Source organism: Silene latifolia, chromosome X (assembly GCF_048544455.1).
Source record: "Silene latifolia isolate original U9 population chromosome X, ASM4854445v1, whole genome shotgun sequence".
Lineage (NCBI taxonomy): Eukaryota > Viridiplantae > Streptophyta > Magnoliopsida > Caryophyllales > Caryophyllaceae > Silene > Silene latifolia.
The window spans coordinates 324,508,456-324,533,555 of NC_133537.1; the positions used below are offsets into that span (position 1 = coordinate 324,508,456).

General features: G+C 33.8%; 2 protein-coding genes across 8 annotated transcripts; one reads left to right on the forward strand and one right to left on the reverse strand.

The window, feature by feature from the left end:
* The first annotated feature begins 540 nt into the window (after positions 1-540).
* Positions 541-7,648, forward strand: LOC141618186 (GDSL esterase/lipase At5g55050-like). The gene is made up of 5 exons (XM_074435296.1): positions 541-887; positions 5,936-6,066; positions 6,445-6,681; positions 7,016-7,265; positions 7,376-7,648. The coding sequence occupies exons 1-5, from the start codon at positions 614-616 to the stop codon at positions 7,594-7,596; spliced, it is 1,113 nt and encodes a 370-aa protein (XP_074291397.1). The 5' UTR covers positions 541-613; the 3' UTR covers positions 7,597-7,648.
* LOC141618184 (DNA mismatch repair protein MSH5-like) lies at positions 7,301-24,566 on the reverse strand. 7 transcript variants are annotated; one of them, XM_074435290.1, is made up of 35 exons: positions 24,377-24,566; positions 22,917-22,948; positions 22,593-22,684; positions 22,400-22,480; positions 22,262-22,334; positions 21,644-21,707; positions 20,597-20,751; positions 20,224-20,325; positions 20,114-20,141; positions 19,997-20,028; positions 19,851-19,908; positions 19,160-19,246; positions 18,945-19,001; positions 17,379-17,480; positions 16,972-17,016; positions 16,547-16,624; positions 16,070-16,120; positions 15,903-15,984; positions 15,439-15,512; positions 15,260-15,359; positions 15,017-15,113; positions 14,839-14,928; positions 14,667-14,731; positions 14,512-14,570; positions 11,768-11,859; positions 11,594-11,680; positions 9,852-9,934; positions 9,706-9,767; positions 9,046-9,099; positions 8,871-8,956; positions 8,480-8,511; positions 8,363-8,386; positions 8,121-8,236; positions 7,839-7,947; positions 7,301-7,597 (listed from the first exon to the last, which is right to left on the reverse strand). In XM_074435290.1, exons 1-34 carry the CDS (start codon positions 24,413-24,415, stop codon positions 7,864-7,866), a joined length of 2,463 nt encoding a protein of 820 aa, XP_074291391.1. In that variant the 5' UTR covers positions 24,416-24,566; the 3' UTR covers positions 7,301-7,597; positions 7,839-7,863. The 7 variants fall into 7 exon arrangements, with proteins under 7 accessions (XP_074291391.1, XP_074291394.1, XP_074291392.1 ...); XM_074435293.1 differs by lacking the exon at positions 7,301-7,597 and having other exon boundaries at positions 7,661-7,947; positions 9,852-9,913; positions 11,768-11,844; XM_074435291.1 differs by lacking the exon at positions 7,301-7,597 and having other exon boundaries at positions 7,661-7,947; positions 11,768-11,844.
* Positions 24,567-25,100: the final 534 nt, after the last annotated feature.

Sequence of the window (25,100 nt, forward strand, 5' to 3'; positions counted from 1 at the left end):
GGTGACATTTGAGAAATAAGGTACCTCATTTGTTTTAATTTTCCTTTTTTACCCTTTCATTCTATAATATTAATTAATTATCATACTCTTTTACGTCATTTCACCAAAAATCAGCTACCTTTTCAGCTAGTTTGCCAAACATTTTTTATATAATCAGTTACTTTATTAGTTCCTAATTTTCAGCTACCTTATCAGTTATCTTTTCAGGTTTCAGTTAGCTTTTCAGTTTTCAACTACCTTTTCATGTTTTTAATTTACCTTTTCGGTCGTTTACCAAACAGCCTAATTCTTTCCTGGATGAACCACAGAATAAAAACCTCGTCCACGTCTTTCAACTAGTCTTCTTTGTGATGGAGGTATTTGACTTAATAATAAAACGGGTTGTACCTTGTGGGCATATAGGACACTTTTTTCCTAATGTATTCTGTTTTTTCTTATTCTTTCCACATGAACATACTTGCTTGTTTTAAATTTAGAACAGATATATTCCTCTTAAATAGGAATTTACCCATGTCTTTAAGTAAACTAGTGCTATATAAATCCCAACCCCAACACTCCTCAACTTCAAGCCCATTTTCTAGTCCCCTAAATTTAGAGGATATAAACACTAAACATGGCACTACTATTATGGGAAAACATGCAATTAGCAAGAAAAATATACTTTCTAATTTCATTTTTATTCATGTTTTACATCAAACCATTAAATGTACAAGCACAATTAGCACCAGCTTTGTTTATGTTTGGAGACTCATTAGCTGATGTTGGAAACAACAATCATCTTCCTTTGTCCATTGAAAAGGCTGATTTCCCTCACAATGGAATCGATTTTCCTACTCATAAGCATACGGGTCGATTCAGCAATGGCAAGAATGCTGCAGATTTTCTAGGTAATTATTGCTACTCCCATTCAAGTGAATTTTATACACTTTATATTCATATATGAGGTATATTTTAATCAAACGTACGAAATTCATTTGAAAGGATCGAGGGAGTACTTTGTTGTTTTATTAGCGGAATAATGAGTTAATATCTCCTGGATGGTTTTAAAATGTGCACCTCCATAATCCGAATAATTGTTTTATTGATATAATAAAAGATATACTGAACTCATTACGGGGTCCTTTACCAAAATAACCATTATCACGAAACTATTTTCCAAAATAACCATTTTATATAACTATTTTCCAGAATAACGGTTTTAACCAATATTCCCATAATTTTCAAACTAGTGTAGCTCTCGTACTATAGCATGGTTTTTCTAGATGGAAATGTAAGAAAAATTAACAATTAAACTATTGGTATGTTTCTATTTTCAATTATACATCATATATTTATGGCTACTTTTATTGTGTACAAAATCCGAATATCATTAAAATGAATTAGGGGAGTAGTTAATTAGAGAAATATACTAAGTATTGTAAGTAGTAGTTAGCGATGTAGGCGGTAAACTTAGGCGGAAAAAGTTTGAGATTTGTTGTTTTTTTAGTAAAAGGGGGATGTCAAGTGATTCTGTAAAATAATAATTATTGCATTATTGAAAAATTTAACAACTTTTAATTTATAATTACTAATTTTATTTAATTTTAATAAAAAAATAATAGTTATGAATTTAATAAAAAGATTGGAGTTATAATTATTAAAACATATTTATTGAAAAGATAATTTTATGATACTTAATTCCTAATTTAGGTAGATGCTTTTTGGAGGGAAAACTAAGAGAATTTTTATTCTCTTAGTAGTAGGGGGATTACCCATGATTAAGATGCAAATCCACGTCCATTTATGCACCCCTCTTGGAACATGTCTTCCTCTTTCCTTTATTGATTTCCCTAGCTCTGTCCTTACCCTGCAACTGTGCAAATACCAATAAACATACCAAATCGATAAAGAGTTAAGCGAGTTGAGTTCAAGTTATGATTATACGGGTCACGTACGAATACGAGTCGAGTTAATACAAGTCAGACTGAATTTAGCGCAAAATACTTCAAACATTTGTTCACACTCTTTTAAACCAAATTTTCATAATACTTCTGCTATAATTTCATATTGATGTAAATTCAAATTTTGATTACCCTAAATCATGTTCATCGCTTCTATTTTTATCCATTTTCATTCTTATTATTAGCACGCTCATTTGTGACAATTCATCTCCAAATCACTGCTAATAAGGGGTGGGAAAGCATTTGATTGTTTTTTTTTTTTCATTGCAAATACTCAATGGTTAACGGACCAGCTATATAAATTGAGGAGAAATAATGAAGCATGATTGACTCTGTATATTAAGAGAAGAAGTAATTATTTAAGATTTGATTGTTGATTATGGCTACTTTGCAAAATAATTATATAAAATTGTTATTTTGGTAATTAGTTTTGACATAATAGTCATTTAGGCAAAAGACCCCTTATTACGATCTAATTACTAAATTAATTAACACTAGTTGAGATCTCGTGCTAAAGCACAGCATTTGTGAGGGTTAAATTAATTGAGCTTTAATTTTTACATAAATGAGTTGTAGTTATAATAGTATGTTGTAATATACTGATTATAATGTTAGTAATATTATAAAAAAAAAGTTTATTATTCAAAGGACTTTTAGATTAAGTTACTTTTGTGTGAATCTATTTTTATTATTAAAAATAATGATAGCATCCTAGATCTTTTTATGAAGAGAATATATATATATAAAAAGCACAAAATAACAATAATAATATCACATTTTTATATTGGATATTAAAACATGTTAGTTTGTATAGTTGTATACGATGGAAAGATTGAAATAAGCGAAGTTGACACGTTTTATTTATATAATCAGTTGATTTTTTTTACTTAGCTTTAATCAAACTCAGTTTTAATGTCAAAATTTATTTATACATCAAAATTTATTATACATCATAAGATTTTGGAGATTTTATTTGTATTAATTATACTCTATAATCTATATTATACTTTATACAAACACTATAATGTTTGGAGCTAGAACTTTTCTGTGTATAGAAATATAGGATACTGAATATTTTATTTGTGGCAAAGATTGCGCATATAGTTATGGAAATTCTATTATTATTATTAAATAAGGTAATATTAATATAAAATATCAATGTTTGGGGCCCACCGAGTTTCTTGTTTTATAGAAAAAATTATACTTAGGCCATGTTCTTTTGTACTGAAATTGTCTGAACTGAACTGAACTTAATGGAGCTGAACTGAACTGAATTGAACTTAATAGAGCTGAACTGAATTGAACTGATCTGAACTAAACTGAACTGAAATAAAAATAAAAGATTATAATAATAATAATAAAATTAATACCAATAACAATAATAAATATTATAACAATATTATTCATTATTCATTATTATTAATATATTAATATAATATAATAATAATCTAATAATATATATATATATATATAAATAGTAATATAATGATAAATATAGTATTAAAAATATATTAGTAATATAAATGTTAAAATTATTAATAATAATATAATATTAAATAATACAATATATTAATTATAATAACCAAAAAATAAATACGATAAATATAATATAATATAAATATTATAAATAATTTTATCAATTAATAATAATAATAATAATAATAATAATAATATATGTAATATAATAACAATAATAATAATAATAATAATAATATAAAAATAATAATAAATATTAATACTTTATACTACTAATATTGCCATTAATCATAATAATATAATAATAAATAAATATATTAAATATAAATAAAATAATAAAAATAATAATAAAAACATTAGTAATATAATAAATATATATTAATATAATAATAAAAATAGTAAATAGATTAATATAATAATAATGATGATAACAGTAAGAATATAAAAAATGAATAGTATTATTAATGTTGAAATAAACTGAATCGAATCGATCGAATCGAATCGAATGGAGTCGAACTAAATCGAATCGAATTAATAAGTGAATTGAATTGAATCGAATCGAAACTTATAAGAACTGAAATTAAGTCCAAAAGAACAGGGCCTTACACATTGATTTTTTCGTTGGCCCACTAATGTATTGAATTGTAGTGAGTTAAGATGACAAAAAAATAGGCCCACTTATAGGAGAATGCATTTATGCGGGAAAAACATTAAGTTTTCTTATTTTTTTAGTTTAGTGGGGATGTAATTTTCCCTTTATTTATTACAATTTACAAGGGCATGGTCGCATTCAAAAATCACAAATACTTGTATAAAATTGTAGTTAGACATGTTATGATCTAATACGAGTATAATATTATAAGCTTATGGATTTGAGAATAAATTTTACACTAATTTATTGCAAGTATGTGCTATTGAGAGACCGTCTCTCCAAAGTTTTTGTGCCGAAAATATGGCCGATTCAGGATAATTTTCTTAATCCAATATTCCAATAATGTGTCTTTTTTTTTTCTTTCTTTTTTCTATTCAAAAATTCACAGTATAATTATTTCTCCATTTATGATATTAAAAATTCATGCAAATGTCCAAAGATTATTTGTTTTTAACTCAAAATTGTCATAAGGTGTGAGCATGACATGATGAGTTGGGACAGTTGAATAGTAATTTAGCCGACTCAAGTAATAATCATAATACGCGTTTATTTAGCAGTTTGTGTTGTTCATATCACATACATATGTCCGTACATGATTGAATGCAGCATTCAACATTATTTGCAACTTACTTCATTCTTTTGCCATGCATGTATATTGTTACTTACGTACGTGTTCTGGTTTGATGCTGTGGACATCTGGTCATATATATCATTATTATAATCTACTGGGGGGTTCGATTCTCAATCGCAACATAAGTGCACTCAATTAAACCAAAAAAAAAAAAACTAAAAGTATAATCTGTTTTTATGTAATCAAATTTAAAGTATAGCGTAAACATAGTGATATTAATGCAATGATAAAATCTTAAGGATGAAGTCTTGAAGTAAACTAACTTGTTCAACAGATCTGTTGCATAAAAATATCAATGAAATACGTAGAATCTAGATGTTATTGATAACATGGCTCATGCTTTATGAAACAATTTATGAATATTAAAAATTGAGATTTAATGAAACAATATTTGAGATTCAATGAAACACTATCAAAAAAACAAGTTACCATTAACTATAATACTGGTTATATCATACATTATGGTTACATTTAACCATAAAATGTTTACATATGCCTGTTTAATACTTCAAACGAAAAGTGACCGTCTAAAATAAGAATTTGCGTTCGGGTAATGGTACTAACTTATACAAGTCTCATGCTCTATGCCTCTATGACTTAAGGAGTACAGTCGCCACCATCCCTTACATTTGTCGACCGTCCATGTCAAGTAGATACAAATATTTCGTGTAATTATTTTAGCAAATGTTACAATTAACTAATACTCGTATTTCATATTTGTATTATTTCATACTTCCTCCATTCAACTCCAAACTACCATATTGATTTTTGCATACTATTCACAAATGAATCTTCAATTGCAATTTTCTCTCAATATATAAGTGAAAATATATTCTTGTCGGATCTTATTTGATTCGTCTTTACGAGTACATTAAAAATATGTAACTTTTATAATTTTTGCATATACGTAGCTAATAGTCCTAATTATTCATTCCTCTCTCCAATTCACAAACCCACCATCTTCTTTTATTCAATCCTTTAATCATCTCCTAAAATCTTGTGTCCACAACAAAGGGGAAGAAAATACCAATAGAAGGGAGTATATGAATTTGTATATTCCCTCTGTTCTGATCATTTGTACACCACAACAAAGGGGAAGAAAATACCGAATAAAAGGGAGTATATGAATTTGTATATTCCCTTGTTCTGATCATTTATACACCATAACTGTTTTGTATGTCAGATGTATTATCAGATATCCCATTTTAACGAGAGAATAAAATTAAAATGTAACAGCGGAAAAGTTGGGGCTGCCGTCTTCGTTACCGTATCTATTACTGATGCACACAAAAAGCAATAACTTTTCAAGTGGAGTTAGCTTCGCATCTGGTGGTGCTGGTATTTTTGATGCTGATGATCAACTTTTAGTATGCTTCTTTTCTCTGTCATCTATTTTCCACATTCGTAGCATCTTCTATATGTTGCACCAACATCCAATTATGCATTAGGAAAACCAAAAACATATCATATTTTCAACAAACGGAAACGGAAAAAGTAATATCGAATTATGCATTAGGAAAACCAAAAAAAGTAATATCGAATTATGCATTAGGAAAACCAAAAACATATTAAAATGCGGTGAGCGTGGATCGAACACGCGACCAACAAGCAAATAGAAAAATCCAATTATTTTCCCAAAATGCAGCGAGCATGGATCGAACACGCAACTTTCAGTCTGACATTCTCCCAACTGAGCTATTACCGCTGAATAAATAAACTGACTTAAAGGTATTTTATAACTATAGCGTCAGTCGATACCGATGAACAAGCAAATAGAGTACTATGCGGCTGTACAAGGGACAATAATGCAGCAAACGGGACAAGCAGAGGCCAGTGACTTCTTATCAAAATCAATATTTGCGATTGTGATTGGAAGTAACGATATTTTGGGTTACTTTGGATCATCCTCGAAGAAAATGAAGAAAACTACACCTCAAGAGTTTGTGGCTTCAATGGTTCAAGCTATTAAAGGACAACTTAAGGTATTCCTCTCTTATGTGCTTATCATTTGTATACAGTACGACACTTTTAAGTAGTACAGAGTACGTAGTTTATGGCACTTCTCATATTAGATTTCTTAGTTAAATGTTTTAGGCACGACCGCACGACGAGTGTCAGTATATAAAAGACGGTAGTCAAAGTTTCGTGTTAAAAAAGAGTTTTGGGTCAAGTCGGTCAACCCACGAGGCCATGATACAAAATCGTAAGAACGAGTAGAAGTAGCTGAAAAAATCACAGGTTATAGAAGTAGCTGAAAAAATCACAGGTTATACTTGTGAGCTGTGGCTAAAACTGTCCGTTTTTCGTGTCTGGCAGACAATATACGATATGGGGGCTCGGAAATTTGTGATAATTGGGGTCGCATCAGTTGGATGCAGCCCAGCACAAAGAGCGAAAAGCAAAACAGAAGCATGCAACGAAGAAGCCAACATTTGGGCGTCTAAGTATAACCAAGGACTGCTCTCAGTTTTGCAGCAATTTAAAACAGAGCTTCAAGGCTTCCAGTATTCTTACTTCAACACCTACGATGTCTTACTTAACCTCATTCAACAGCCTGCTAACTATGGTATGCCTCGATCATTGTCAAAAAGACACATAAAAGAACGTTAAAAGGAAATGAATTACAGAGAAAAGGACTTCTCTAACAATTTATACATGCATAAAATTTGTGTGCAGGATTCAAGGAAACGAAAACTGCGTGTTGTGGACTAGGAAATCTAAATGCACAGGTCCCTTGTATACCAATATCAAATCTTTGTACCAACAGAAGTGACCATGTTTTCTGGGATTTCTACCATCCAACCGAAGCAGCTGATCGGCTATTCATAGACATCGCTTTTGATGGCCCCAAACAATATGTGTTCCCACTGAATGTTCGTGAGCTGGTTTCTTCGTAAGCTGTTGACAGTATTGAGTACAAGTCATATATATTTAGGTAGCGTAATTCATTTACACAGCTCGTAAAGCATGGAGTCATTATCAATTTACATAAGTCAGTAAGTCACACCATACAATTTCTAGGATTTACGTGATTGATAATAAGCAATGCTCGAGTTTCATACAGTCCCAAGATGTGCTAATGACATCAGTACTCAATGAGACATGGAAACATCCGACTCAAGAAAAAATCATGGCTTACCATAACCATGGTTTGTAATGTTATTCTAAGCAACACGAAAAATGTCTTGTAAAAAGAGCTGGAGATTGCCGTTCCTAGGCTCGAAAGCCAACAGTTTATCAAGTGCATCCTGCAATTACAGTAAAAAAAAAAAAAAAAAAAAAAAAAAAAAAAAAAAAAAACTACTGTTAACATAGCAATTAGAGATGCAAGATGTTTTATGTATTGCTGCTACTCAGTGAAATGCACTATTGCGTATTTCTTCGGTAAAACTTAATCTACGACAATAATGAGAAATAAGACCTTGTATTGTTGATCTTGAATTACTAAGTTCTCGGTAGATAGTCGCTCGACGTGGTTATTGTCAGAGGTTGCATCCAATATCAAGGCCGCTCTCTTTATAACATCCTCAGGAATACCTACGGATGTTCGTAAATGTTTCTTTTGAAGTCAAATATTCAGTCAAGATAATAAAAAATTTTAAACTTCAGTATGGACAACATATAGTTGAAATAGCATTGTCTCAAAAGTAATTGCAAACGTACCAGCAAGCATTGCACAATGCATCCCTGTAAAGCCGCAAGATGATCAAATGAGGATGAAAAGTCGAACAAACAATTACAGATATTGCCTCAAGAAGTAACGAGTAGTGAGACACCTACCATAACTCAAGTGTGCCTGTCCAGGAACTAATCTGTATAGCATGTCATGAAACGTTCAGTTTACACGATTAAGCTATTCAAATATGATAGCAAAGGTATGTAAGGGCTTGCAATATCCTTAGCCATGTTGATAGCTATGGTTAGGGATTAGATGGTGGTGCAGTCTATGAACTGTCCTTTCAGATAGAAGTATTATGGAATTAACAAAAACTCATAATGGATAGTATCATCCTAATGAAAGTATACCGACTAGGAAAATTTTGGTTCATTTTAATGTGCATAAACACTGAACAGGGTCGGCCCAACAAGTGCTTCTTAGGAGGCACTTCATATATACCTGAACTTCTAAAAGAAGAAGCACCATCATGAAAGCTTCTCAAAGAAAAAATACCTGTACAGAAAGACAATGTCTTCCACAGGCAAACTGCTCTCCTCGGGCCTCAAAACACTCATTGTGTAAAACATAATCTTCTCAGACTACACGATTTATAAAAAGTACTGAGAATTCCATCAAGAAGCAAACCTCATTAAGTTGAGTAATGCTCAAAAATTAACACAGAATTAACCTTGGGCAATACACACTCCTGAAATATTTCAGTCAAGTGAGTGCAAAGCAAAACCTGTATATCGAAAATTAACCATCAGTCATCCAAAATCTTCTCTTCAAAGTAGTAACAGATACTGTTAGCAACTCAGAACAGAAGCTTTTGAAAAAAAAAAAAAAGTTCAACTTGAAGATTATGCAAGCGAAGACTTCGAGCGATTCATGACAGGACAAATTAACAGTGGAAGTACTAGTACCACAAGAAGGCTCATAAGAGTGTCAAGAATGCAAGCAAAATAAATACCACATAATTTTAATGTCATCAGAAATTTGTTATAACAAATGCATAACGAGTAAAACGGAATAGTATTTAAAAGCTGCACTCATAAGAACATCAACTTCAACTCAACGACTCTCTAGAGCATAATTATTCATCTAGCCATGTGTATGGGTGTCAGTGGGTCACTTTCTTGGTGTCTTCTCCATTCACAGCCTTGGTGTCCACTAATAGAAAGAAACGAAAAAATAGCTTGGCGGTTATGTCAGTAAACACTGGCTCAAGTTGGTACATGTTGACAAATTAATGATTCCACTTTCAGTTATACTCACTCTGGTGTTTACCCATTCCTGTGCACTCACGAATTATTTGAGATAACTTGGGGAAGGAAGTTCACCATCTAACCTTTGGAGTAACTTCACTTTCCGCAAAATATTTCACAGTTCCACCGAGAAGACCAATGCCATCTGAAATGGGCATGTGAAGCATTATACACTACCGACTAAGTTACTACAATCACAGATCAGGTCACACAGGCCTCCAATTTTTACCTTCCGCAAGAGTGCCTTTCCCAAATTCATCCAGAAGACAAAGAGATCTCGCCGTAGCTTGCCTACAATTATTCCCATTTAGCCTACCTTGATTAAGAAAGCTTGGACAAGATTTCAGAGGTAATTGAAGACTCCTGTTTCCAGGAGAGCAGCTAGAGCACTATGCAAGTGACAGCTAATGGAATGAAGCACTGATATTTACTATTCAACAGAGATGATCAACTGATTTATATCTGAATCTTCTCAGTATATCAGTACCAGCCACGGAAAAGATGATGTTAAAATTAGTAAGTACCACCTCGTCTTCATCCCAAGCTTATTGTTCCCATTCGACTCTTGCAGTCAACCGGTGTCAATTCTAAACACCAATTTCTTTAAAGAGTAAATTAAAAATAACTCCCTTTTAAAATTCAGTTTTTAAAAATTACTCCCTTATATAATTTTTTTCTAAAATTACTCCCTTAAGATGCACTTTTATTAAAAATTGCTTCAAAACTTATAAGGGAATAATTTTAGAAAAAAATTATATAAGGGAGTAATTTTAAAAAACTGGATTTTAAAAGGGAGTTATTTTTAATTTAATCTTCTATAAATATACGTAAAGATAAAAAAAGTAAAATATCATGTTTAATTTAGAGTAAATTATTAATTACAACCACGCTTAATCCACTTTTTTACATTTACTCCCACGTCAAATTTTTTTAATAAATTACACCCAACTTAATAGCTCAGGTTATAAATTGCACCCAATATCGGATTCCTACCACATTTTCGTCAAATTTCAAATTTATTGGGTTAAAACATTTATTTTAGGACGATTTTGCCCTTCTTCCTTCCTTTATTAAGCTCATGTTTGTTTGATGTTTAAAATCTCATTCATTCCCTTCTTCAATCTTCTCTCTCATATCTTCCCCAATTTGATTTCCTTCATTGTGTTCCTCATCATCAAGGTAACTCATTCCCCATTGTTTTGTTTCCGTTCATTGTGTTCAGTTTAATTAATTTGCAGTCAATAAAATTCATGACTTTGAAGAATGAAGGAGAACTTACCCGGAGATTAATTAAGGTCACCAAAATTAACCTAATTTAAATTCCAACAATCATAAATCCATCAATTAGGGTAAAAAACATTGAATACTTTCCAAGCAAAGATTAACAATCACACAATAAACTACAAACAAATACGAAAAAACAAAAAGAAAGAGAACTTACATAAATTTGGGGATGGATGAACAATCTTTCAAATAAAGGAGCTCAATGATTCAAGGATTATGATGGAGATTTGGGGGAATATTTAGGGGAAAATGTTTTAAGGGAAATATTTGGGGAAAGTTGAGGGAAAAAGAGATTGAGGAGATGAAATAGAGGAAATAACTCAAAAATCACACAAAACTTAAACTAATAGTCGGGGGCAAATTTGTCATTTCATAATTTTTTTGGCCGGAAAATGGGGTTGGGTGCAAATTATAACCTGAGCTAATAACTTGGGTGTAAAATAAAAAAAAAATTGACGTGGGAGTAAATGTAAAAAAGTGGATTAAGCGTGGGTGTAATTGATAATTTACTCTTTAATTTATGAAAACAACTAATATCATAGATCGTCTTTAAAGGGCTGTATACTAAGTTGTAAATTAAGAGAAAATATCCTTCAAAACAGCAGGCAAAATGAGAACAATGTTAATGGGATGGAGGAATACAATTTATGCACACTCCACACGTCTGAAACTGCTCAATATTTATACCTCAACATCATGCCTACTTGTTGTAAATCAATCATAAATGTTGATTGCTCAGCAGCAATGAGCTTGCTTCCCATTGCACAAAATATCCTATCCACAAAATACAAAAATTTGAGTGTTATGAAGACAAGTTTGTGGCACCTTCATTGTAAGAAGTTTGAGATATCAGAAAGGTACCTATCAGTTAATCCTATCACAGCAGCATCCGCAGGTACAAAACTTCCAATATGAGATAGGAATACTATCAATGCTACCTGAGCCAAAAAATCCTATATTATGAAACACAAGCTGCTCAAAATTTTATCGCACCTCACTTTTGCAGGTACGTGAACTAAACAAAGGTGACAAATCCAATAATAAATTTCAGGCACTTTTTTGGAGACAGTAATATCCTGCAGGCTGAACTATAAGAATTCTAAACTAAATGGAAAAATACGGTCATGATGGTTGTGGCTCGGTTTTGAATAATGGTCAAGTCTGCAAGAAACATGAACAAGGGGTATTCTGACAGGCCTTATCAATGGATCTTATATGCTGAAGCAGACACCAAAAACTGAATGTCGGAGCATGGAACCAGAACTAAGGGGCCTAAAGCATATTAATATTTGAGTGTAATCAAACATTAACTTTTGATGTATGTCAAATGAAATGCGGAGTACTTCGTTATAAATTATAGCAAAACATGAGTGATTTGAGTATTGATTCAGTAGGTGTCAATAAAAAAAATAAGTTCATTTTTCCATCTAAAACTAGAACTAAGAACTCTTTGAAAATGGAACATTATAAAATAAGTTGGGAAATGGAGAGAGCAGAGTGGCATAATAGTCATGTATATTGGTATAGTGTCGCAATTAGACCTGTTTGACAGGTCAGTCGGGTTACAGATTTGGTCATTTCACGCCGGGTAAGATACGGGTAGGTTTGTTTCGGGTTTGTAAGATACACGTTTGTACGGGTCGGGTTAGGGACAAAAACGGGTCAGATTAACACATACGGAGTATTTACAAATGTCTGCATTCTTTAATTTTAATAATAAACATATAGATATTTTTTTTTTAAATATCTATATTTAATACTCCATATGATATTAGTAAGATTAAACATTTTTTGTTTAATACATTCAATATCGCAAGGATATACGACATATTTGATTGATCCGTTATTGCGTACATGACAAGCAGTGACTATATTTATATGGTAATCATATATTTATATGGTAAATCATTTGACTAATTAAGCATGTGGTAAAACTATGCTTTAAAAAAATCATATTTTATTCTAAAACTTTGACAGTTTAGAAGTTTAGATTATTTTTATCATTTTATATTAGTTTTATGGGCTTTTTTGACAGAAACTACCTTTTATCTAGGCTCGTTTGTGATTGACTACATTTCTTGTTTTTTTTATTCGACTTTCTACTATTTTACTTCTTTTTGCAAAAGCCTATAAAAAAATCCAGTTTCAGCAAAAAAAGTCAAATTCCCGTCGTTGACTTGCCATTTTCATGCGTGAATCTAACTCTTTACTTCATAACCCTAATAATTGACGATAAACATTGATTAAACCCAACATTAATCACCTCAATTTGTCCATCTCTTACCCCAAATCAAAGCCTAATTCACCTAAACAAAATCGCCATCAACATTTAACTGAACATGGTAAATTCTTTTTCAACAACTATGATCTATCATGGGCAAAATCAACGCCTAGTCTTAACTTTTCGAAAATCATCATGGATTCAATGTCAGGATCACTTATCTGCTATCTCATTAATTTTATTATGTTCTGATGCCCGCCATCTTCACCGTGCAGAGGACAAGAGGGTACTTTTATATAACTGCGATGAAGAGGGAGATTGAGGTGGTTGATGCGATGAAGATGGGATGGAAAGGACTTTTGATAGGTCATTGGGTATGGAGAGAAGCTTTTTGGGATTTTGTTAGATGAACAAAGGGGAAAAACCTGGGTTGTATGTATGAAAAGGGAGAAAACAGCCAGTCAACGTGGAAGTTGAATTTTTTCGTCAGAAGTGAATTTTTGGCAGGCTTTTGCAAAAAGAAGACATAAAAGGTAGTCAAAAGCCAAAAAAAAGTTACTCTCGCACAAACGAGCCTAAATAAAAGGTAGTTTCAGGAAGAAAAAAAAAAAAACCTAGTTTCATTTTTTTTAAATACAAATTTTCAATAAATTTACCTATCTACGGGTCGGTTTATATGTTGGGCGGGTCTTGACCGTAAATATGCGGATTATTGTCGGGTTGGATCGTTTCCAACTTCGGGTTGAAGAGAGCGGGTTACTCCCAGGTTATTTTCGGATGGGTTTCGGTTGGTTTTTGGGTCGGGTCATCTTTTGACAGGTTTAGTTGCAATGCATAGCAAAGAGACAAAAACAGAGCTTGACAGGATAGATTGGTGAACTTGAATGTTGAAATGAAAGACTCTTCGAAAGTATGTCTGAGGATCTCATGGGCAGCCACAGACTTATACTACCATAAACTATGTTACTCAAACACGTTCAGAAGTATCCGACACAGGTGCGTGTCAATGTGGCGGAGACACTGCTTTGTATATGAAAAATATGCATATTAGCTTTAAATAAGGTCCAAGTGTCATATCCATGTCCGAGTATCGAGTGTCTGACAATGGTACGCGAGGGAATAAGAAGAGTTGGAGTAGCATAGCCTAGGCATCAAAGCCACACTAGGTCAACCACCTCATCACTTGGGGGCAGGGGCAGAAAAGAAAGGAAGAGGTCTATTGAGTGAGGAGTGTTTTTATAAGTTTTTGTTTTTTTGTGCATATTCCATTAAAGGCTAAGCAAGGAAAATCAAACATTCCTATTACTGAAATCAACAACAAACAAAACAAAAGAAATTTATGTGCTTATCTACAGTAGGTCGAGTAATTAAGTAATTAACACACCTGCTTTATATAAATACTTTTTCCAGAATAATTAGGTCCAGTGATGATGTTAATTCTTCCTGAGAAAGAGCAAACATAATGTAAGTGTCGCTGCAACTTTGGACAAACACACGGTAATGGCCAGATATTTAGGTGCAACGCCTAAAGCCACTGACCATTATCAAGAATTTTCGTGTCATTTGGAATAAATGTATCGACGGTCATCTCCTGCAGAAGATGCCTGACAGGAAGCAGTGTTGCATATTACAGATTCATTCCACAGCACCCTCCTTTTGAAAAATTATTGGTCATTATTTCATCTTGTAAGACACAGTAACCGGCACTAACCTCCCATTTTGTATATGGAGTATGGATTCAGTAGTCAGAACGGGCCTTACATAGTTGTTTTGCTGAGATACCAATGCCAAAGACAAATAGCTGAACATGTGAAACCAGATAAACTGGTATCAGAATCGTTTAAACCAAATGACAGACTAAGCAGTAACGTTGAATAAGATCTACATACCAGTCAAGTTCTGCGGCAAAGTTCACAGCCTTGAGCAAGTGTGCCAAGAATAAGAGAACGTGTGATATCAGATCCCTTATAATCACCCTCTCCATGTCTATGCCATTTGAAAGTAAAAGTAAACAAATCAAAACCAAGCAAGTGTAGAGAAGTCGTGCCAGCATTCTCCATCTTTTCAGCTAGCAACACCGGCCATGCAGGCAAAAAGATGAAGCATGTGTAGACACAGAGTAGCATGCTAACCCAAAATCTTGTGATATATGTCTCCGAGGATGTCATCCAACTCTCTTGTTTTTGAGGTTCGGTAGAAAAACCTTCTTGGCTCGTTGTCACCGTCAGAAAACTGCATTATGTAGCACTCCTAATTCAGTCACTCATGCTGTTCTCATTGATTTATAAGCTACTCGTTTAATGCAACTTACAGCAAATTCGACATCTTCAAGATTTTTTAGTGTGGACTCGTCGAGCTTTTCCTCAAATATACATAGCAGGTATCCTAAACAGGTGTTCAAACACATTGACGTTTCCCCAAGTTAAAAGAAAAGACATAGTACAGTACATGAACAGAAATAACATGACTTGTGAAGATTCAGTCAGCCTGATGATGATTACACAATATGCATCAGCCTTAAACAGAAACACACCTAAAAAATATAGAGTCCAAGATATATTATGATAGCTTTTTCGTCTTTTTACTAGTGAAGTTACTAACAAGTACATTGATGTCACAAAATTATGTTGACACACAGAAGGAATAATACAAATCCACTAGTTCTCTGATTCCTCAAAGTATTATAACTATATGACAGGCACAGGCCAGATCAACGGTAAAAAAATACAAGGGATACTTTACATCAGACAACGAGGTACAAATTGTAGATCAAACCTATTTGGTGTATGTACACAGTACAAGGCACAAGCTTTCCTCCATGCAAGTGGGGCAGCCGTGCAAGCTCTAGTGATGAAACCTGCATCATATTTGAACCTGAACCATCAATAATGAAACGTTACATGAATGTGCATTGCTCAATTTTCAACTTGTTTAATAGCTACCTCTTCCAGAAGTTCCGGCAGTTCCTCGTATATTTGCCTCAGTTCGTCCAACTAGGTATGAGAACAAAATTCAAAATTACCAACTGATACTACTACTTTGCAACAACAATATCCCTATAGTACCCTGTATTGCTCGGACTCTTCAAAATTACCTCGCGTACCCATATTGGACACTCTACACTCGGACATGGGTAGGACACTCGGACATTTCATTTTAGACCAAAAACATGATTTTTTTTTTCCATAAATAGCCAAATCCAACACTTGGACACACACCCATGTTGGATACTTCTAACCAACTCCGAGCAACATAGGTACTACCAACTCACAGAGGTCGTCTACAGAATAGTTAATGTTCACTTGTTTAATTTAGAAAGAAATTCCGTGGAATAAGAAATTGACACTGCTAAAAAGGAGCATTCCATTTCCTTCAACGAGAAATTATAAACTGCTACAAATATGTATTCAATATCTGACCTCATCACAGAAACCCTCTTTGACAATTGTTGAATAACCTTTCTCTTTTACTCTAGCTACATCAATGACACCAATGACCTGCACAGTGCAAAGCATAAATTATCCCACCCAGAGCCAAAGAAGAAAGACACAATGAAGAAGCTAGATGTTGAAATAAGTAACACAGAAAAGAACTCTAAAAGAGGCTAAAGAACATTGACAAATATGGAAAAACAGAAACAAAGAAACTTACCCTTGACAAAAAAAACATAAGAGAATCTTTAGCTAAGTATACAGATCACTCACACATCACATATCACAGTTAAGTAAATGGATAAAACGTCGTTTTTAGTTAGGGAGGAAGGGAGAGGGACTTGAATAGAATTATCATCATCATCATTATAACGAAGATTGTCAGCAATGTGGATGAAGTTGCAATGCCTAACCAGTTCATAGATATAGGAGAGCTCCGTTGTAATGCATAAAGCAGCCTGCAATATGGCATGAATAGCTAGGTTTAGACTCAATAGAGAATTATGTTACTCTTGACATTTTTATTTCCCAATGTGTCTCTCCTCAGTTTGTCATATAGGCATATAACACAGCAGCAGGACATGAATCTTAGACACGTCCTTTCAGCCAAAAAAAATACTCCCTACGTCCCATTCATTTGTTTACCTTTTTTATTCTTGGTGAGAGGTATTTTAATCAAAGGTAAACAAATGACTAAGACGGTGGGAGTATGATTTTTTACAAAAACAAACTTTGTCAGACACTAAGACAGGAGCCTGCGTCTAAAACTTCAGGCTCAACGTGTATAACATAGACAAAGATAATGGTGCAGGACAAATACCTCATCGATAATTTTGAGGTTGACATGGTTGATATGTTCCCTTAGACTCTCAGATATACCTACTTCAAATATCTTGTTCAAGTGCAGCAGGGACGATAGGCTCTGGAAGAAGAGGGTTCGTAGATGTAATAAACCCAGATTAAAAGAAGAAAAGAAAGACATGATAAAATGACGATGGAATCTCCGCAAGATCTTGCGTAAAAGTAAAACCGTCTTACATTTGTTTTTAAGTGTTTAACGACCATTGTTTCTGGGAAGGGTAAATGTGGTAGTTACAAAAGAAAAACAATTGGAGAGGAAAGTTAATATAAAACCCATTCACTAATTAGTGGCACCATAAACCATGGTAGTTACAAAAGAAAATTTTGAAAGAGTATTTGAATCAGATAACATGTGGCTTTAGTGTTTTAAACGAAAATGGTCTTATACAAGAATTTGCAATTTTGGAGAGAACAAAACAACAACAACAACAACATCAGAGCCTTAATCCCAAAATGATTTGGGGTCGGCTGACATGAATCATCCTTTCGAACCGTCCATGGGTGAACGCACGCCTCAAAATGCGAATAAAAAGGGAAAATGAAAAACAAAAAGGGAGAACGAAAATGTAATGGAGAGAACAAAGAGCAAGAGAAAAATAACCCCAAGAGTTCGACATGATTATCTGACCCAAAACTGTTTTAGAAAGCGTTCAAGCAAATTTTGCTAAACCACCATTAACCACTTTTATTTGGACTTTGAGATAAGAAGATAACTCATAACCTACTCTTTCAATAAAGAACTTCAGGTCTTAAACGAATTGGCTTCATTAACTAAGAACTGATTATATAACAGTTTGGTTAGGTCATGAATTCTGAAAACAAATAGTAAATAGATATTGCTGCAGTAACACCATGTAATTATTCACAAGTGGTACACTGGTACCCACTAATAATAATTCAGCACAAGGTAAGGAAATAAAATTTCTCCGCACACTCCAACTACTCATCCAAGCCATCCCACGACCATCAATTGACTGCCATACCCCTATCAAGCTTAACTTCGCATCTTTTCACAGCCCGCTGAGAAGGTAATTAGCCTTCACTTCCTTTGGACACTATCAAAGGCTACCAAACCTCCTACAGGAAGTACCTGCCACCACGGCTTAGGCAATTTACATCCTATTCGAAAATGATGAACCTGAGGAAAAAGGATATAACGCAGGGATGTTGATCCAGGATAGCAGGAACAGGAAGTTTTGGGTCAAAGCAGCTGCGGCAGAAAGGATGTAGATGGAATGCGCAGAATTTGGGAGATGAAATGTTTTACCACAGTTTTCTTTTTCGTATATAATACAAGATGTAAATATGATAGGTCACACCAACTCGGCATGTTGATATGGTGTAAAGAACGTACTCCGTAGATATTTCTTGAGAAACATCCACGCCTAACTAACAGTTATAAATACAAACCCAGACACTCGAAAAAATGAAGATTGTCAAACCAACCAAACCACTGTGAAGAGTCAAAGCCTTGACAGATTCCACATATTTCACCAAAAAATCACTTAAAGAACCTGCTACTGACCTTTAAAAATGCTGCCCAATCACTACTCGTACATAATGAGCTTGGAGAGTTAAATTTCTGCAATAAAGCAGGTAGATATTTATAACTGAAGTAAATAATTTTCAAACATTCCGAGTGCTATGAAGTAAAGTGTCAGACATAAAAGATAACCTTGAATACGGAATTGGGAAAAGAAATTACATGGCAAGAGCACAGCGAGAGAAAAAGTGTGGTACCTTGACTAAGTATGGAACATCTTTTATGGACTTTAGTGTACCACGCAAAGAGACTATCAGTTCTTCAGAATATAAGAAAAAGGTTATCTTCACAACATTAAGAAAATTCAAATCATCATTTATCATCATCATCAAAGCAACAGAATCGCATCTCCGCTATGAGCCATTTAATCCATCCATCTCTTCTCCTTTTATTAACTAAGAATTAACATAGAAGTGGTTCTTGGTTTCTTGGGATGTATGGAAGATCATCAAAGAGAATCTGCAAGGAATACTCGTGCCAGTCACCAAGAAAGTTCAGTTATCAGCACTCTCCTACTAGTCTGACGCGCTCTTATCCCCAAGGATCCCCATATCAGTCAGAACACTCGACTCTCTCGAAGCACCCAGTTTTAGCAATTTAACATAGCTATATTATTCAATTCTCTGTCACTCCAAGTGTTGAATCCTCGAATCCTTGCTCATTTATGAAGTAACAAACTAAAAACATACTTGCACATACAAAAGTTACTTCCGAAGTTAGTCAGAAAGGTTTGCACTTACTCCGCAAAGAGCTCTGTATCCAATACATTCACGTGCACATATAGGTTCTGAAAAAATTTCTATTATCAAAACATCTACTGGAAGGAGTTTATCACACCAAAACAGGCTTACAATTTGCACTGCCTACAAAAGTCATGCAGAAGGATACAGCATCAAGTCGACTGTTTAGAATTTCCAGGTCAAGTATAGGTCGGAGGAACCAGTTTCTGCATAACAGGACACCATGTGCCTGAGCTCTTAGTAAGTATTGTGTCAAGTTATTCAAATAATATCATAATTACCGGGCAAGCTTACCTCAAGAGACGTCGACCCATTGGTGTGACACACTGCAACGAAAGAAAAGCACCCATACCAAATTCAGAAACAATATTATCAGTAAAGAATAGCAGACAAGAGCCTGTAGTCCTGTACCTTATTCATAACACCAAAAACAGAAAACCTGCAAATTAAAAAAAAAATAGCTACTCAGATTACATTAGTGCACAACTTAAGAACACAAGACCAACAAAAATAAAAGGTACCCTTCTTTTGATCGACCAATGCCCATATGGCTGGGATGCTTATCAATTTGGAAAATCTGTAGTGCTTCATGAGCTGCGGCATCAAGTTTAAGGAATTTATTTCTAATCTTATGTCAAGAAAAACTATGGACAGCCTTTGTATACAATGCATCCCAAAAGAGCTTGGATACTATATTCGGCATAGTACTCTCTTTGTCCCAATCATTTATTTGCCTTTTTTTATTCTTGTGAAGAGTATGTTAATCAAAGGCAAACAAATGATTGGAATGGAGGGAGTATATAATTGCATCTCAGGATATCTCCAATATAAACTATAAAGCATAACAAAATATTATCCTTCAAACCATCATATCAACAGTACACTAGAGGATACAGTGAAACTTCAGATACAGAATCAATGGCAATTGACGTGTCTCCATATTCCATGGGTTCAAGGGTATCAACAATTCTTTCGTTCTCCAATATTGCAAGAAGACCCCCACTAGCTCGAACTTGAACCTCGCTTGCTATATCCATCATGGAACTAAGCTGACAGAAAACCAAAAATCAAAGAATTACATTCGGAAAATGTAATAAAAGGGAATTCTACAATAAAGAACCCAATCCATCTCTAGCTGTTTGCCCACTTTAAAATACGTGACTCTCAGGGCAAAAAATATTGGGTTTGGTTGGAGTAATCAGAGGATTATCATTATAGTAGCATCAGAAAGTCTAAATGTTTATGATATGAATGACAATTTCGAAAAATTATAATTGGATAAAGTAAAGCAAGGGGATTCACTCTCATTTAGTGCAATGTTGTATCGCAATGATTTTAACTGAGCAAAATAGCCTTCAAATAGCTGCCGCTTTAATGCAATGTATTATGCAAACTGTCCATTGTTGAGCAATATCGCACATATCATACCTGCTGACTCACGTGATTAGATCCATTTAGATGTAGCAAAAGTGAACTGAACCGAATGAACCTAATCCTAGTTAGCCCAATCCAAATGCAATCTGAACCAGAAAAGTACAACCCAAATTTGACCCAAACCTAATATGTCCCAATTCAAACTGAAGCGATACGAAAATACCCATAATGACTGATTTGAAAGTTGAAACCAGGAGCTTTTTTATAATTATGACCAAAACTGACTCGTAACGATCAGAATGACCCATCCCAAATATGACCCGACCCGGAAATGATCCAACTCAAATTGACTCATCCCCAAAATGATCTGATAGCAGCGCCCCCATAAATGACCAGAGCCACACCTGACCCGAGTGAGTTGTTTGCTAAGTCTAATCTGAAGTAATGAAGTACATTGTTGATGGATGTGCCAAATATCACTCCCTAATAAGTGTGTGCTTATAGTGGATGCCTAACATGTTTATTTCTAGGGTGCAGAATGCAGCTGAAGAGAGAGTGGAAACTTACAAAGGTTATGCGCTCTTTAACACTCAATCCATCATCCATTCCCGAAACTCTGAGATATATCAACCTATGATATTCACAAAATGAGTGAGAATCTAAAAAGAAAGAAAAAGACAAACACCACGAGCATTTTAGAAACATGCCAATAATCATATACTTAAAATAAACTCAGTACCATTTTCACTACATTTTTAAAAAGGACTGACAAATAAAACAATATTATCATTTTCTCATTTTCTTCCCTTTTTCAGGGCCCCGTTACAAATCCAGGGATTACTAATACAAATATATATACATCTCATGTCTTTATGACATCACCTTGCAACAAAATAACACTCCCAAAAACTAATGACTATACAGTATTAAATGGACCACTTGGCGTTTCATATTCAATTTAGCAGTGCAAGAAAGTGAAGCAGCATCTCAATGTTCCAAACAATAAGGTCCCAAATCCAGATCACTCAATTACAAAACAGGAAGGAGCTAAACTATGGATATAGGTAGAATGAAAGGCTTCAATAATAATTGCAGCTGATCTTGAAGCTTTCTGTTCCAAGATTTTTAAGAATCAACATAACGCAGCTCAAGATCAATGTTGCAGAAAACTACAAGAATATGAACCTGTGCCAAGCTTGCTCGTAACTAAATAATGAACTTTTCATTAGCTTCAATGTGGGTGCCAAGTCCATTCCATCTGCAACGTTTTGTTATAGGATTACAAAACTGATGGCTTTGACGAATGCAGAATAGACCACATACCATTTCTCTGCAAAGCCGATAAGAACGCTTCTTCACATTTGGTGCTGGTGTAAATGATCGCAGGTTGGGCCTGATATTTCACTGTTGAAATACCAAAGTCAAAAACAATATTTTAATACCATGACATGGACAATACCAAGCTACATTACTTCATCAATGAACAATATGACAATTATAAGATAGAATCTCCAACCCAAATCAATTAGAGGATAATCTGCACCATCCTCCCAAAATTCAAGCACATTAAGTTGCCTAATAGTCGAATCGTAATAGGAGACTCCGATTCTGTCAAATACAATGGAACTGGTTAGCAAATGGCCAGAGCATTACACAGGTTATTGAGGCTAACCATCTAGTCCAATGGCACGTGGGTCGTGTTGCAGTAAATATTGATGAATAACATAATTCTTCAAATTAGGCATTAATAACGTCGACCAGAAGCTTAGGAGGCAAGTACCACGATAGCACTCTTTCCAAAATTAAGCATTTAAGGAGTAATATATTGCATTAGACATACCTATGACCATGCACAACACAGGCCATATAAACCTGCATAAATGATGAAAGAAAGCACATCAATTTCTGGCAGTTGATGATAGGCTAAACTGCTAAAGGTAGTTTGTTGTAGAGTAACTCTGAAGGAAAATCTAAGATCAGAATGTTGTTTCAGTGTTTTTTTTTTTTACTTACATTTAACCTTGTTCCATGTAACTAATATTTTTTACAGAAAGTAAAGGCTAAAATTCACAATGGATGTCCTCGCTTTTTGCACTATTACAGATTAATTATACAATGGTTTCCTCCTACACTCGTCGTTCATATATCCAGCGGATAATAAGTACAAGAATAGAAGGTCCTTAAACATCATTGCATCCCTTCTCCCTCATGTCGATGAATCACATCTTGTTCAACTTACAAACAAGTTATAGACTATGTTCTTTACATCTCCAAACACCTCTTTACCTCAATGCCAAACTAGCCTATGTGATCTCTGTATGGCATATTGAGCCTCCTATATACACTATTAGAAAAGTTCAAAGATTATCTTCACAATCAATATTATATTTCGATAAAACATAACAGCTACCTTCATATAGAGAAAACACTAGAAGAATTGTGAATTTCAATTCTGTATAATATGACATACGGACAATAATCATACTTTACTTATAAGCAGCAAGAAGATCATGTATTCGTCCGTGCTACTTAAATCTACCTAATACTTGCTCTATGTTTGTTCAAATTTATGCTTTCTTACTTTAACAAACGTGAGGAAATACCTGATACGCAATCCTTATATTTCAATAAACATAACAAGTACCTTCATATGGAAAAAACATAGCAGAATTGTGAATTTTAGTTGTGTATAATGTGAAAGGACGGACAATAATCATACTTCTAAGTTCTAATCAGCAAGAAGATCAATTATTTGTCCGTCGCTTTACCTAAATATACCTGATACTCCCTCCATTCAAAATTACTCACTTATTTTCAACAAATGTATGAAAATGAATTCAATAGTCAATCATTCCCTTTCTAAATGAAAAATAATCAAACAATGATCAACTCAGAAACCGGCAAACCAAATTACGAACAATCTCCACAAGTTGAGGCGATAAAATTATAATCTAATTTACGGATAAAACCTTAATTCACGTCGCATACAATAATTTCGCACATCATTACCGCATAAACGAAGATTATCAAAACTCCAATAAAATCAATACGAGTAACTAAATAGGACACTTTGTGCGGTTGAATCTGTAAGAGAAATTACGAACAATCAATCATCATCACACACAGCAAAAAAAAAAAAGAAAGAAAAAAAAAAAGAAAAATCAGCAACAAGAGCGATAAATTGAAGCAAATGGAACATAAAATCGAGGTTAACATGATGTTGAACTACTAGAAAATGCAATTTCGGTGAAGTACGAACAATAAAGTTGAAGAAAATGTTGTAAAAATGAGAGAAATAACCTGAGATTGCGATTCGGCTTCGTCAATTTCGTCTTCCATTGTTGACAGCTGAGAAGATGAGCAGAATAGAATAGGAAGGTGGAAGAGGGGAGAGAGAGAGGGAGAGGGAGAGAGAGGGGGGGGGAGGGATTTGAGAGCCGTGTATTTCGCTCTTATTTATACCTTTTGTTCAGATTTAACAAAATTCAAATGCGAGCTTTATTATGAGTTTATCTTTAACTAGGTAGTAACTAGGATCCCGCGCTTTGTACGACCTCTTTTAATCAATCAATCATCAGCTACTCTCCTATAGGACTGTTCTATACCATAGGACGGGCCCAATAAGACATATTAGTCCAACAAGAGATTTTGATTTAAAAAAAAAAAAAAGGCTAAGTTGCTGTTAATACATAAGAAAACGTGGCCTAAATGGAAAAGGAAGTTGTGCTTGTATCCTCACGTGGGACCCACTCCATGTCTCCATGTAGTACCGTGTTAGTTAATGAAATTATTCATACCACAAATTAGTTAATCACGATACATCTTTATAATTAAACCTTTATAATTTGGCTTATAAATGTTGAATGTTAAATTAAAATGTCTAGTTCTTAAGCTAAAAATACATGATTTACAAATTAAAAGATAAACTATCTAATATCAAAATATTATATGTTATTTTTAGTAATTTGGATTTTTAATATTTGTTTCATTTTTATGTTGGATTTTCAGCTATATTCAAAAAAAA